At 40.5% G+C, this 15,244-nt stretch overlaps 1 protein-coding gene across 1 annotated transcript; it reads left to right on the forward strand.

Moving 5' to 3' along the window:
- The first annotated feature begins 351 nt into the window (after window positions 1–351).
- On the forward strand, window positions 352–14,265 carry LOC134749670 (ER membrane protein complex subunit 2-like). The gene is made up of 8 exons (XM_063684691.1): window positions 352–515; window positions 832–942; window positions 5,562–5,712; window positions 6,348–6,491; window positions 6,833–6,989; window positions 9,425–9,520; window positions 10,435–10,521; window positions 14,128–14,265. Exons 1-8 carry the CDS (start codon window positions 482–484, stop codon window positions 14,221–14,223), a joined length of 876 nt encoding a protein of 291 aa, XP_063540761.1. The 5' UTR covers window positions 352–481; the 3' UTR covers window positions 14,224–14,265.
- Window positions 14,266–15,244: the final 979 nt, after the last annotated feature.

Raw genomic sequence — 15,244 nt, forward strand, 5'->3', positions numbered from 1 at the left:
ACATTCTCGACAGACAAAAAAAAACGGATTAAACGTAACATGCGTTGAACGAATTTATTTTCTACCATAAACAAGAAAATATTTTTGTGTTACCATACCACCCAGCAATGGCAATATCACACAGTAAAGTAGTAATATTAAATATAATTTTAATGAGCAACGTTTTGATTATTGTGTACATTTTCTTCTTATTGTGTATCCATTTTTTTATGTATAATAATTTCTTTAAATAAAGTGAGACTTGACGACCTATTTTCATCTCTTGTCTCTGACTATCCTGCCAACCAATCATAATTCATCGAATATTTTGACAATGACGTCAATGACAACTGTCTGACCTGACGTGACTGGAAGTGGATGGAAGCCCTGGAAGGAAATAACTGCATGAGTTTTCCGTCAATTTTACTGAAAAACTATATTCTATTACTTATTTGGTTAATATAAGATTGTTTATTGCTTTAGAAAATAAAACAAGATAAATATGTCTTACAATTACGAAGATCTCAGCATTGGAGGTTTGTAAACATACATCAAATTATTTTTATTTAAATTACCATGAGAAAAGTTTCTCTTGTAGTTAAACTAAATAAAGAAAAACCTTATGTTAATGCTACATATAATAAAAATATCTTGCCTTGACTATATATTCACACCAATAATTATTGCGTATGTTTGTTTACAATGTTTAATATCCTTTTTTTTCATTAATAACAACACTTTTTTCAAGCAAGCAACGAAAAAACAGTTACATGATTTGTTATGGTATTTATATGTATTGACTATTCATTAGTATATTATCTGCTCAACATTTTTTTTTTTTTTTTTTTACAGAAATAAAAGACTTGATGAGGCAATGGCGGGAGAACAACGAGCGGCGCAGCGAGGACGTGATGGAGTTCTGGGTCACCATCATGGACGACATCAACAAGCTCGGCAATGAGAGTAAGCACTCAACTTCAACTCATCATAATTAGAGGTCATCCATTAATTATTTTGACAACCTGTCTGGCCTAGTGGGTAGTGACCCTGCCTGTGAAGCCGATGGTCCTGGGTTCGAATCCCGGTAAGGGATTTTATTTGTGTGATGAGCACAGATATTTGTTCCTGAGTCATGAGTGTTTTCTATGTATTAAAGTATTTATATATTATATATATCATTGTCTGAGTACCCATAACACAAGCCTCCTTGGGCTTACCATGGGACTTAGTCAATCTGTGTAAGGTCTTATAATATTTATTTATTTATTTATAATTACATCACACGTTTAGGGGGGAGGGGGTCAAGAAAATGTGACATGTTGTGACAACCTTAAAGTTACATAGGACTCTAACCTATAAACCACCTACGTCAACACAAAGAAGAAAAGATAAAGTAGTTGTCCTCTCTAACACAAAGTTTCTTTTCGCCAAAAGGCAATTTGTTTACCATTCTGCCTACTTGTATAATAATATAAATAATATTATCTTGATTTATTCACTGCAATCGTATAATTTTAAGAAAACACTTTTAGAATGGTTAATTAACCTAAGTTACAAGGAAACTGAAAACCTAATATATCACGTATCTTAAATATTGCAACAATAATAAAATAAAAATAAAAAAACAACTTTTTCAAACATATTCATATCAATCAAAATTAAACTATCGTTAGACATATTTCAAAATATTTAAATCACTACGGTTATTATATAAACACATTCACACATATGCACACACATTCACTCACACACACACACACACACACACACACACACACACACACACAGGTTTTATCTCAATTTTGTAAATTCAATTGTTTTGAATGCACTAATTTCTTAACATTATATCATAATTTTGTTTTTAAATTTAATTTTAAATAGTAAATTTAATTTTACTTAATTGTAATAAATTATATGTTAAACTTTACTTTAGCTAAAGTTCATACTAATTATATAATATCTTCACCTAAATATTACTTCAAATGATATGTTCGGTTACTATTTATAAACCCTTAATAGTTAGTAGCGGGGTCTTCTGCCACAAGTATTTACAATACTTACAAGGAGATTCCAAGCATAACTAAATTGTAAATTGTGAAATGTTTTAACCAAAATAAACAATTTTTCATTTTCATTTTTTTCATTTTTTCATTTCATTTATAATTACATCACACGTTTAGGGGGGAGGGGGTCAAGAAAATGTGACATGTTGTGACAAGGGGGAGGGAGGAGTCACAAACTTTGTGACGTCACTTAAACTTAAACTTGTGACTCACTCAGCATTTAAGGTGGTTCGATTTTCATACAAAATTCAATCTGCTTTAATTAAGGCACTACACACTATTACTACACAAATATTTGCTCATTTATCTACTTTCGAATATTCGTTTGCGCTAAATTAATAGAAAAACTTTGTTTCATACAGAAATCATACATAAATCAACGTAATTTTTTCATCAATTTTACGTATGTGTGTGTCACAAATGTCGTGTACAAATACGTTGCGTGCGGCGTTGCCACTCTATGACGTTGGCGACGTTGCCTGGCCAACCTGGCAGGATTTGCAGTGCCGTCATGTTTAGTGCATTTTTATTTGACAGTGTTGACACTGACACATAGGGTCATGTTTATTGTGTCAATTTGTTTGTATAAATTGAAAATGATAGCAACGTCTAAATCAAGTTACAAAAATCATCGGTGTTCTGGTCCGCGAAAATCCAGAAAAATTCAGACTCAATTGAAGCGGAATTCATGATGGTGAAGTTTCGTAAGGTAGGTACAGTTTCATTCCTTCATTGTGCATTGTAATTTTCTCGTGCCGATCTTTTTAGAAAATAATTCTCACTTCTTCCGTAATGGTAGATATAAGCAGTGAACAATACCTATATAATGTAATTATTACTGTTTTGGTTGCCGAATAGTCAATGTGTCACTAACTCTAGGTTTTTTTAGGTATTGTGCAAAATGAAGAGGCATTCTTGGAAATAAAATGTTTTCCTTCATTAGCCAGAAAAAATCAGGACATCCTCACTGCAATAAAGTAAAATAAAACATTTCCTGGGGATGAAAATTATGGAATTTTGTCTATGAATGAAAAACACAATTATTACTAGGTAAGTAAATGATAACTTTATTAGAATCCATATTGTTGCTTCATCTTTCTTCCTATAACATTAGAGATTTTGTGCTATCATGATATTATTTTTCTTTCAGGTACAGGGACAACTACGGATAACAAATATGAAAAAATGTTATTTCATTTGTTGTGTGAATCCATCTACACCAACAAGACATCCACTGCTGGACATAGGCCTCCCCAGGGATCTCCACAACGATTGGTCTTGCAAGACCGGCCAAAATATCGAGAAATAAATAATATAAATAAACATGATAAATATCCCGTTTTCTATAATAGTTATAATGAGAAGGCCATGCAATATTGTTACTCACTGTACCTACTTGAATCCAAAAAAAAATATATAAAAAGTTTTAATTTTATTTTACAATTACTACTTTATTATTAGTACATTACGATACAAGTGCGAAAAGTAGGAAATTGGCAACGAGTGGCGATAAATTGAAACACGACCGAAGGAAGTGTTTTAATCGACACGAGTTGCGAATTACCTTTTCGCACGTGTATTTTACAACGTTTTACAGTACATAATTATGGCCCTTTACATTTTCGACATATGCACGTATTGTACTAATTACCGCACTAGGGCGGTAACGTATATGTAGCACCATATGTACTAAAAAGTATTTTACATTACATATGGTGCAACTTTCTCGCCCTAGTGCGTAAAGAGCACTTTTCATGCATATGTCGAAAGTTTAAAGGGCCATATGTACTGTAAAACGTTGTACGATACACGTGCGAATAGGTAATTCGCAACTCGTGTCGGTTTAAAACACTCTGCGGTCGTGTTTTAATCTGTCGCCACTCGTTTCGAATTTTCTCTTTTCCGCACTTGTATCGTAAATAACTATTTCAAACTGCAAGGGTACGATGATAGATCTCAATTCAATATAATTTTGCAACATTTGGCATTATTAGGTTATAAATTGTATGGAGATGAAATCTATCATCGTACCCTTCCAGTTTGAAAAATACTATAGAGGCTGGGCAGTAAGGGATTGCTTTACTTGTAGAACTATATTTAGCGCTTTAAAAAAAACTGATACCTGACACTTACAAACCTGGACTTCCTTGGGCTAGTGCTACTAAGAATCGTCAGTATTCTCCATCCTTTCTGAGTTGGAAGAACCCAAAAAGGTGAGATTTGTGAAAGTCAGGTTTTCAATATATGTGGCGTTTTCAACCAAACGGGTACCTACTTATTGTTGTAATATTTCCATAAAGCTTCAAAATGAAATCAACCTAATCGACAACCGACAATGTGGTACCTTTTAGTTCAAACGTCACATATTTTTATAAAACGTTATAAACTAAATTTATTAATAATACTGAATATCTGGGAGAAAAAGAAAACAAGTAAAAACTCAAAAATGCTCGTTTTCCCAGAGATAAGACCTAGCTAGATCGAACCCCTTACAGCAAATTTCATCGAAATCGTTAGAGCCGTTTCCGATATCACTGAAATATATTTCGGTTATATCGGAATCGGACAAGAATTCGAAGAATAGAAGGTATAAGAAACATAAGATAACACTAAAAGGACAAAAAAAAGTACCCCTGACGTACCAGTCTCGAACCCGAATCCTTTTGCACGTATTTCCACGAACATACCGCAACGCCATTGCAGCATACTTACACTGCATGAAATTGTCTACTACAAGCAATCACGCAAACACTGTTTGCATGTGTGAGTAATAGTAGGAAATAGCATGACAGAAACACTCTGTCGACTTTAAAAGTGTTTTTTACACTAATGAAGTATTCAATGTTTATTATAATAGTTCAATATTTATGTAAAGAGTGCGCTAAACATACTTTTAAGTATACAGATACCAACACTATTCCACAAAAAAATAAAACCTGAAAATTTGCGAAAGTGACGCCATCTAGCGGGGTTTAAGCTTTGGGTAACCTAGTCGAACCACCTTAAATTATTTTATTCGCTGTACAGTTAAATAACAAGTTTTTGGAACAGTAATCATTCTTAATCATTTAATTTTCTTTTCTTATCAGTTTTGGGGTATAAAATTACTAATATTTCTTTTGTCAAAAAGATTTTGATAAAATATTAATAATACTTATTTCGATTTGCCGATTTCATTGAAAAAATGTGACGTCACACCAGGGGGGGAGGGGTTTGCCAAATGTGACAAGGAGGAGGGGAGGGGTCAAAAAACCCTCGAAATTCGTGTATTTGCCCTGAAATTTGTATGCATATTCATATTCATATTTATTAATAATGTACACATACATTACACGTCAAAAAACTAAATACAATTACAATTAGTGGAACATACATAGAAACATACTTGTCATACGCAATGCAACTCATGACAAGTATGTTTCTAAGCAATAAGCATACAAATTTCAGGGTCCAGATTGTCATAATGCATTGCATAAGTTGCGTACGTGGGATAAGTGTGTCCCTGCCATTATTGTACAGAGTATGTGATCCTGGAGCAAGTGGTGTTCGCGGCACTGGACACCCACACGTACAGCGTGTCCAAGCAGTGCATCTCTATGCTGAGGCAGGAGTTCCCGGGCAGCATGCGGGTCATGCGCTACAAGGCAGCGCAGCTAGAGGCAGAGGAGAGGTCAGCCCTGCATTGTCTCATTGTCCTTTATGCAATCTCTCTTTGCCTCGTCAAGGGTGTGTTTAGGTTATCCACTTATACAATGGGACTGCATGTAACAAAATAACACTTTAAACTCTTGCGTTTTGTACACATAATTAATGTCATTGCCGGGTTTAACGCGATTAAATTTCATTATTTTACCTTTTTTACCCATAATTATGCCTGTAACAAAGTTTAAAGCCCACATAGCCCTTGATCGCCGTAAATGGAGGGATATAGTTGTTGGTCACGATCCTCAGTCATGAGGGAACGACGAAGAAGAAGAAAGTTTAAAGAAGAAGCCAAGCATTGATATATTCTTTATTGTCTATTTGTGCAATAGTTGGCCCCTGGCTAAGCTGTGGGCTATGCTTGGTCAGCAAATTTCAATTTTTAAATCCACAATTTTTACAATTGGTAAAATCAGAATCTTCTTCTTCGACCTAGCGTCTTTCCGGCCTAGCGCCAGGGTCCGCTTTCCTACTCAATCTTCTCCACTTTGCCCGGTCTTCGGGTGGTTCATTAAATCAGAATCAGGGTGGGGGGAGGGGTCAAAAAACCTCGAAATTCGTGTGACGTAATTAATGGATGAACCCTAAAAATTGATGCTACAGGTATGAAGAAGCCCTGGAGCTGCTGGACGTGATCATCAAGGCGGACGAGACGAACGCGGCCGCGCGCAAGCGCAGAGTCGCCATCCTCAAGGCGCAGGGACTTATAGTCGAAGCCATCAAGGAGCTGGTCGACTACCTGAAGAAGTAAGTCCTTGTTCCACTACTGCTGGATGCTAACTGCTGGACGTTCAGTGAAGAGTCGCCACCCTCAAGGTGCAGGGACTTATAGTCGAAGCCATCAAGGAGCTGGTCGACTATCTGAAGAAGTAAGTCCTTGTTGCACTACTGCTGGATGATAACTGCTGGACATTCAGTGAAGAGTCGCCATCCTCAAGGTGCAGGGACTTATAGTCGAAGCCATCAAGGAGCCGGTCGACTACCTGAGGAAGTAGGTATTAGTATATTGCCTGCGTTTATTTAATAATTTTAATTTAAGTTTACTTAGTGCAACTGACTGAAGCTAACGTTTTTGAATGTCCTTCCAGGTTCATGTCAGACGTTGAGGCGTGGCAGGAGCTATGCGAGCTGTACCAGCAGACCGGCGAGTATGCGCGGGCAGCCTTCTGCGCCGAGGAGCTGCTGCTGCACCAGCCGCACAGCCACCTGCACCTGCAGCGGCTCGCCGACATCCGGTACACCATGGTGAGCGGATCTATTTAGCTGGTTGTTAAAGGTTTTCAGTACTGGTGGTGTATTGCCATCTGTCTCGAGTCGGGGATAGATAGAGTCATACCGAGCTAAGTTGGCAGCGATTTTGATAGCATAGGCTGTGTAAGTGTTATTTTAAACGGCAATCTTCTATGAAATTATGATGTTTACTTAGCACTTGCACTGTCTAGATAGATTGACAGAATACTTTTTATTGCACACCTCAGTATTTTCAGTAAAAGATACTGTTTTAGGATTCACAAAAGATAGGAATATTTATTATAAATATAATTGTTGCTACAAAAAAAAAAGCGCTGGTGGCCTAGCGGTAAGAGCGTGCGACTTGCAATCCGGAGGTCGCGGGTTCAAACCCCGGCTCGTACCAATGAGTTTTTCGGAACTTATGTACGAAATATCATTTGATGGGTGTAGGCCTACACCCAAAGAGTAGAAAAAGGCTAAAGAGAGAGAGAGAGAGAGATCATTTGATATTTACCAGTCGCTTTTCGGTAAAGGAAAACATCGTGAGGAAACCGGACTAATCCTAACAAGGCCTGGTTCCCCCTCTGGGTTGGAAGGTCAGATGGCAGTCGCTTTCGTAAAAAGTAGTGCCTACGTCAATTCTTAGGATTAGTTGTCAAGCGGACCCCAGGCTCCCATGAGCCGTGGCAAAAATCCGGGATAACGCGAGGAAGATGATGATGCAAATTGTTGCTACAACACCAAAAAGTTTTTAGCAAACATGGAATCACATTTGACTAACATAGTCATAGTACATACGTTATTTGTGTATTTATGTATAACGTTATGGCTGGATTCGCCCTTGAGATGGGGGCTCCATATAAAAGAGCTGTGTGAAAGAAATTACAAACATATTAATATTTTAAAGGTTCTAGCGGGCAGGTCTTGGGGAGTTCACCCTAAACATCTCAGGCGCCTCTATATATCTCTCTTAAGAAGTCGCCTGGATTATGGTAGTTTTATTTATGGAAGCTGTGCTATTTATCATTTAAAGAAATTAGACATTTTGCAAAATAGAGCTTTGCGTGTGTGCGGAGGCTTCATACGCAGCACTCCTGTTATAGCTATGGAACGTGAACTCTCCATCCCTCCTCTGGTTGTGCGCCGTTATTGGTTGGGTTGTAGATTTTTACTAAGAATTAGATCAAGATCAAACAGCCCCATTATTTCCGCGTTACAGAGCATTTTGACTAAACGTTACCTATTTTCTGTTATAAATTTTCCTTTGTTAGCAAACATTTATGATGAATGGAAAGATTTACCTGTGCATCACTGTGACAAATTGGATATGTACTCTTTGAACACGTGGGTGTCCTCGATTAACACCAGGTCATGTATAATGGATAGCATTGATTATATTGATGTCCCTAAGCGGCATCAACAGAATGAGGCGTTGAGAAATTCTACACTGAGAGTGCTTACTGAGCAGTATGTCCAATTTCATAAAATATACACTGATGGTTCGAGGTGTGTACAAGGTGTTGGAGCAGCTCTGTTTGATCCTCAGTGCAATGTTTCACTCATGTGGAAGCTGCATGATGACGCGTGCGTTATGCGAGCTGAACTTGTAGCTATTAAAGAAGCCTTGTGTTATGCAAATAATCTAGCTAATAGTGCTCCAGTTGTAATACTATCTGACTCAAAGAGTGCACTTCAACACCTTAATCGTTGTGTTTATGGACAAAGAGGCATGCCTGTTGCATATGAAGCTCTACAGTTGATTCATGAGTTTATTTGTAAAGATAGAGTTGTTAAAATACAGTGGATTCCTTCCCACGTAGGGTTAGTAGGAAACGAGGCAGTAGATAAGCTTGCTAAAACCGCTGTAATGGATGGCTCTGTACTCGATTCTATACCATATTCAAGTGAAGTAATTCCCAGAATTAAAAAAAGATGTTTACAGAAATGGGAATACCATTTTGGAGAACAAGCTTTATCAAGGGGTGTTGGAATCTGGTACAGAACAATTCAAGATAGACCCTTGTGGATACCCTGGTTTGATTCTGCCAACCTCTCTAGAAAAGTGTTAGTCTCAGCTTTCCGAGTCCGGTCCGGACACATCCCTACAAACAAATTTCTGTGCATGATGGGTGTTAAATCGTCACCACTGTGTGCAAACTGTCAGAAGACTGATGACTTGTCTCACGTGTTGTTGGAATGCGTCCGGAATTCGGACTTGAGAAAAAGAATTTTTGGTAGTCTGGGCTCCATGCAAAATGGACAGATCAATTGTTGGTTGGCAGAGCCTATATCGGACAAAGCAATCAGTGTTTACCACTTTATTGACCTCTCCCTTGAGTAGGGAACTATGATAGCACCCATGAGGCTGACATGTTCACCTAGAGTGTCCAAAGCCTCCATAAAAACCAGATTAAAAAAAAAAAAAATGTATAACGTGTATCTTGTAGGGCGGCATGGAGAACATGGAGCTGGCCAAGACATATTACTGCCAGGCCGTGAAGCTCAACCCGGACAACATGCGGGCGCTGCTCGGACTATTTCTGGTAGGCCACTATGTAATAATATTACTGCCAGGCCGTGAAGCTCAACCCGGACAACATGCGGGCGCTGCTCGGACTATTTCTGGTAGGCCACTATGTAATAATATTACTGCCAGGCCGTGAAGCTCAACCCGGACAACATGCGGGCGCTGCTCGGACTATTTCTGGTAGGCCACTATGTAATAATATTACTGCCAGGCCGTGAAGCTCAACCCGGACAACATGCGGGCGCTGCTCGGACTATTTCTGGTAGGCCACTATGTAATAATATTACTGCCAGGCCGTGAAGCTCAACCCGGACAACATGCGGGCGCTGCTCGGACTATTTCTGGTAGGCCACTATGTAATAACTATAAGCTGCTATCAGGTTCCTTGCAGACGTGATTAGTGTGATAACAGACATACATATAGAGATTTGTCCTAACTTTTTAATTATCAAGGATTCTGTAAAAACATAACGGGCGACAAAAATGTCAGATTGACAAAAAACATATACAATAATTAATATAAAAAAAAAAAAAATTGTAATTGTTCTATAGTCTTATGTAACGTATGTATGTTTGTAAGCATGTTTGATACTTAGGTACTTTATTAGTTGTGTATCCAATTGTTACTTCTGTGTATCTTCCTATTTTTAGGCAGTGCCGAACAAGCCCTGTTTCTACTTGTTATCAATATCAGTATGTTATAATTAATGGAACTATAGGTCTTATTGTATATCTGCAAGTTTAAACTTTTCTGTATATGACTGTTTGTTTCCTAAATAAATTAAAAAAAAAAAAAAATTATAATTAAGTGTGCTAAAAAGATACAGATAGGTTTCAATTGTCTTATGTCTTATTTATTTACATATAACTATATCAGTGCCGTAATCTTATGTTAATATGTTTAAAAAATAATTCGTTTATTTTTGACAGACAACCAACAACTTACTGAATTACTACAAGTCCTCGGGTAATAGCAGCAAGCGGCAGGAGGTGCTCAAACTGTGCCAGTGGTCGCAGGTATGTTAGTCTAACCCGTTCGTATAAAAATACCGCAAATCGATGTACAGGTTAGCCGTTTGGCACACACATACTAGAGGCCAAAACAAAATTTTTGACCCGCAGTTCCTAAAAAAATTTCGCTGGTATGTGGTATCATACGAAAGGGATTTTTGAGGCGATTCTAAAAATATATCACACCATTACATTTCGGGCATTTTTTTTAAATTAAAACAAAAAGAATTTTCGAAACATACCAAGTTTAGGCTCCTCCAGACACACTATGGCTGTTTTTTTTATACAATATACCACAAATGATACGTGATATCCTCATGTCTAACTCCAAGAAAGCAATTTTGAAAATAATATTAACAATTTTTTTTTAATTTTTCAACTTTACAAAGTGACAGTTCTACTTCAATACCTATTTCACGAGACTTATGGAAACTTATGGATATGTACCGTATCTCTGCAGTATAGTTAATTAATTAGTTGGTTTTGTTAATTATTTACTTTAAAAACAGATTTAAAAGAGTGACCCAAACCCAAGAGAACTTAACCAAGGCAATGAGTTACAAGAAAGAGTTGATTTTACCATAAAATAGTCGAAACGGTTAAGATTAAATTAATCTGGGGGCACGGTAGTGCCCCCGCCAAGACGAGCGAAGCAAAGCGCAAGGACTACCTACCTTTTCTCAAAGCGCTTCGTCGTTTTTTTGAACCCTCATAACTTGACAAAATTCTCGGGATATGTATGATGTCATTAGTGGACTTATTAGGACACAAAAATTATTTAAAAAACACATCTAAAAAACCCCGATTTCGTCACTCACTCACTCACTGATGATCATCAAAACCTTTAGGGTACTTCCTGAAATCCTAGGAAGCTGAAATTTGGTATGTAAAATAATCTTAGTACACAAACAACAGAAAAATTAAAAAACTTGAAATTTTTAGCCCCTAAGGGGGTGAAAAGGGGGGTGGAATTTTGTTTGAGGAATTAAAAACCGCTGATCCGATTTAGTTGAAATTTGCTATGTAGATAGTTTTCTATATGTAGATAGAATTCTGAGCTAAAGTCAATAAAAGACAAGAATGGAAGATTAGTGAATGAGGAAGAATGCATCTTAGAAAGATGGAAAGAGTATTTTGAAAGTTTGTTTGATAAAGAGAAGGCAAGCACGTCAATTTTGGAGTTGAATGAAAGCATTGAAAACGTGTCGGAGAACGAAGATAGTATTAGCATGGATGAAATTGTGAAAGCGTTGAAAGGAATGAAATCAGGGAAGGCTGCAGGGTATGATAGAGTTTCTGTCGAGATGCTGAAAGCTGGACAAGGCATTGTAGCAAGTCAGTTGTACCGCCTTTTCAATATGTGCTTCAGAACCGGTCAAGTGCCCAGGGACTGGTGCAAGGCCGTCATTGTACCTCTTTACAAAGGAAAGGGATCACAACTGGATTGCAAAAACTACAGAGGCATTAGCTTACTCAGCGTCGTCGGCAAATTGTATGCAAAGATATTGATTGAGAGAGTAGTGAAAGAAACCGATGAAAAAGTATGGGATGCACAAGCGGGATTCCGAAAGGGTATGGGATGTACGGATCAAGTCTTTTCCTTGCGATGCATAGCCGAAAAGTATTTGGCCAAAGGTCAGAAGGTCTATTGCGCTTTCGTGGATTTGGAAAAGGCTTATGACAGAGTGGTGAGGAATGAACTTTGGTCGGTACTGTCGGTGTATGGATTGAGCGGCCGTCTCATTCAGGCACTGAAATCGCTCTATGAGGATTCCAGTGCTTGTGTGAGAGTAAACGGGTCGTACACTGAGTGGTTTAGCATCGAAAAGGGTGTTAGGCAGGGATGTGTAGCGTCACCGTGGCTGTTTAATCTGTTCATGGACAGTAGTTTGCATGATTTGAGAAATGATGAGTGTGGGCTGAGAATGAGTGGGTTACCCGTCAAATGTCTTCTTTACGCTGATGACCTGGTATTGCTAGCGTCATCGGGTGAAGAGTTGCAGGAGATGGTAACTAGAATGCATGGATCTTTTGAAAGGAAAGGAATGAAAATAAATGTAAGTAAGACGAAAGTTATGGTATTTGAAAAGGAGGAATATATGACAAACTGTGAAATTTTGATTGGTCAAGAAAGAGTAGAACAAGTGAAAGAGTTTGTGTATCTGGGAACATTATTCACTAGGGACGGTAAGCATGATAAAGATATTGAAAGGAGAGTGAGTGCTGGAAATCGCGTGAATGGGGCACTTAACGCTTTTATGAGCAGCCAGAAGGTGTCGCAAAAGGCACGGTTGGCTGTGCATAGAGGGGTGCTGGTGCCTACACTTATGTATGGTAGCGAAAGTTGGGTATGGCAGAAGAGGCATCAAAGCCAAGTCAATGCAGTGGAAATGAGAGCGTTGAGAAGTGTATGTGGGGTGAGATTACAAGATAGAATTAGGAACAGTGTGATAAGGGAAAAGTGTGGACTGAGCGAAGATGTAGTGACAAAAATTGAGAAAGGTATGTTGAGATGGTTTGGACACTTGGAAAGAATGAGTGAAAGGAGGCTAACAAAGAGAGTATATAAAGGAGAGGTAGAAACGGGAGTTGGAAGGGGCAGACCTCGGCGGACTTTCTCTGATCAGATCGGGGAAATCCTGAAGAAAGGCCAGGTCAAGAGCACCCTAAACCGGCGAGCGTGTATGAGGAATGTTATGAAAGTGAAGGAAGCGAAAGAGGTATGTCAGGATCGTAGCAAGTGGAAATCCGTGGTCTCTGCCTACCCCTCCGGGAAATAGGCGTGATTATATGTATGTATGTATGTATGTAGATAGTTTTTGTTATGGGGAAGGATATAAAATAGTTTTCAACCCCAAAATCACCCCGTAAGGGGGTGGAAAAGAGCGTTAGGGGAAAAAAGGGGGTTGAAGTTTGTATATGGGGAATTAGTAAAATGCAGATTGTGTAAAAGATGCCTCCAGTCCAGATACGTATTTCAGGATTCTTAATAGTAAATTACCCCCCGCATTTTAAGTTAGGGGATGGAAGATTGTATAAGCAATTTACATAAAGAAGGGAAATCCCACCAAAAACATTTTCAAGTAAAATGTTGCCAAGACGAAACCATAAGGCTCGCACTGTCAAAAAGTTATCTGATCTCTTGTAGAGCCAAGCTTCTAACTCTACAAGCCCTAATTTGAGAAACTCTACACCTTAGTCAAATTATGTGGCTCGGCCGTTTCGCTACCGTCACATGGACGTAAGGTGAAAAATTGTTTCACTATTCATTATTTTTTATTATACAATAGTTCTCGTAGTAGCAAAAACGGCCCCGCCACATAATTTGACTAAGGTGTAGAGTTTGTAAAGTTAGGGCTTGTAGAGTTAGAAGCTCGGCTCTACAACAGATCTGATAACTTTTTGACAGTGCGAGCCTTACGGTTTCGTCTCGGCAACATTTTACATCAAAATGTTTCTGGTGGGTCTTTTTGTCCGTTTCATTAATCTGATGAATGAAACAGACAATAGCATTTTTTTCCACCACATCGGTGGGAACCGTGGTAGCTGGTGTACCTGGGAGGTGGTCGCTCGGGAAGCTTTACAAGTAGAACCCTGATGTGGTTGTTGCAGAGTGAAGCCGCCGCGCGGCAGCAGGAAGCTCTCGGCGCCGCGCCCGCGCCCGCGCCCCTCGCGCGCATGCTCGCCGCGCTCGCCATCGCGGACTAGTACGTGTTCCATATCACACACACACACACACACACACACACACAGAGCGAGGCCGCCGCCGCGCGGCAGCAGGAAGCTCTCGGCGCCGCGCCCGCGCCCGCGCCCCTCGCGCGCATGCTCGCCGCGCTCGCCATCGCGGACTAGTACGTGTTCCATATCACACACACACACACACACACACACACACAGAGCGAGGCCGCCGCCGCGCGGCAGCAGGAAGCTCTCGGCGCCGCGCCCGCGCCCGCGCCCCTCGCGCGCATGCTCGCCGCGCTCGCCATCGCGGACTAGTACGTGTTCCATATCACACACACACACACACACACACACACACAGAGCGAGGCCGCCGCCGCGCGGCAGCAGGAAGCTCTCGGCGCCGCGCCCGCGCCCGCGCCCCTCGCGCGCATGCTCGCCGCGCTCGCCATCGCGGACTAGTACGTGTTCCATATCACACACACACACACACACACACACACACACAGAGCGAGGCCGCCGCCGCGCGGCAGCAGGAAGCTCTCGGCGCCGCGCCCGCGCCCGCGCCCCTCGCGCGCATGCTCGCCGCGCTCGCCATCGCGGACTAGTACGTGTTCCATATCACACACACACACACACACACACACACACACAGAGCGAGGCCGCCGCCGCGCGGCAGCAGGAAGCTCTCGGCGCCGCGCCCGCGCCCGCGCCCCTCGCGCGCATGCTCGCCGCGCTCGCCATCGCGGACTAGTACGTGTTCCATATCACACACACACACACACACACACACAGAGCGAGGCCGCCGCCGCGCGGCAGCAGGAAGCTCTCGGCGCCGCGCCCGCGCCCGCGCCCCTCGCGCGCATGCTCGCCGCGCTCGCCATCGCGGACTAGTACGTGTTCCATATCACACACACACACACACACACGCACGGCTGCGCATCTGCTCGATCAAACTGCCCGCGCGCGAATTCCGTGCACGGTTGAGGAATGTTAGGAATGTTGGGCGTCGTGACCGAGTGGTGTCATTTTGTACGTACGGGTGCGGCGG

This window comes from Cydia strobilella, chromosome 2 (genome assembly GCF_947568885.1).
Source record: "Cydia strobilella chromosome 2, ilCydStro3.1, whole genome shotgun sequence".
NCBI classification, from domain to species: Eukaryota; Metazoa; Arthropoda; class Insecta; order Lepidoptera; family Tortricidae; genus Cydia; species Cydia strobilella.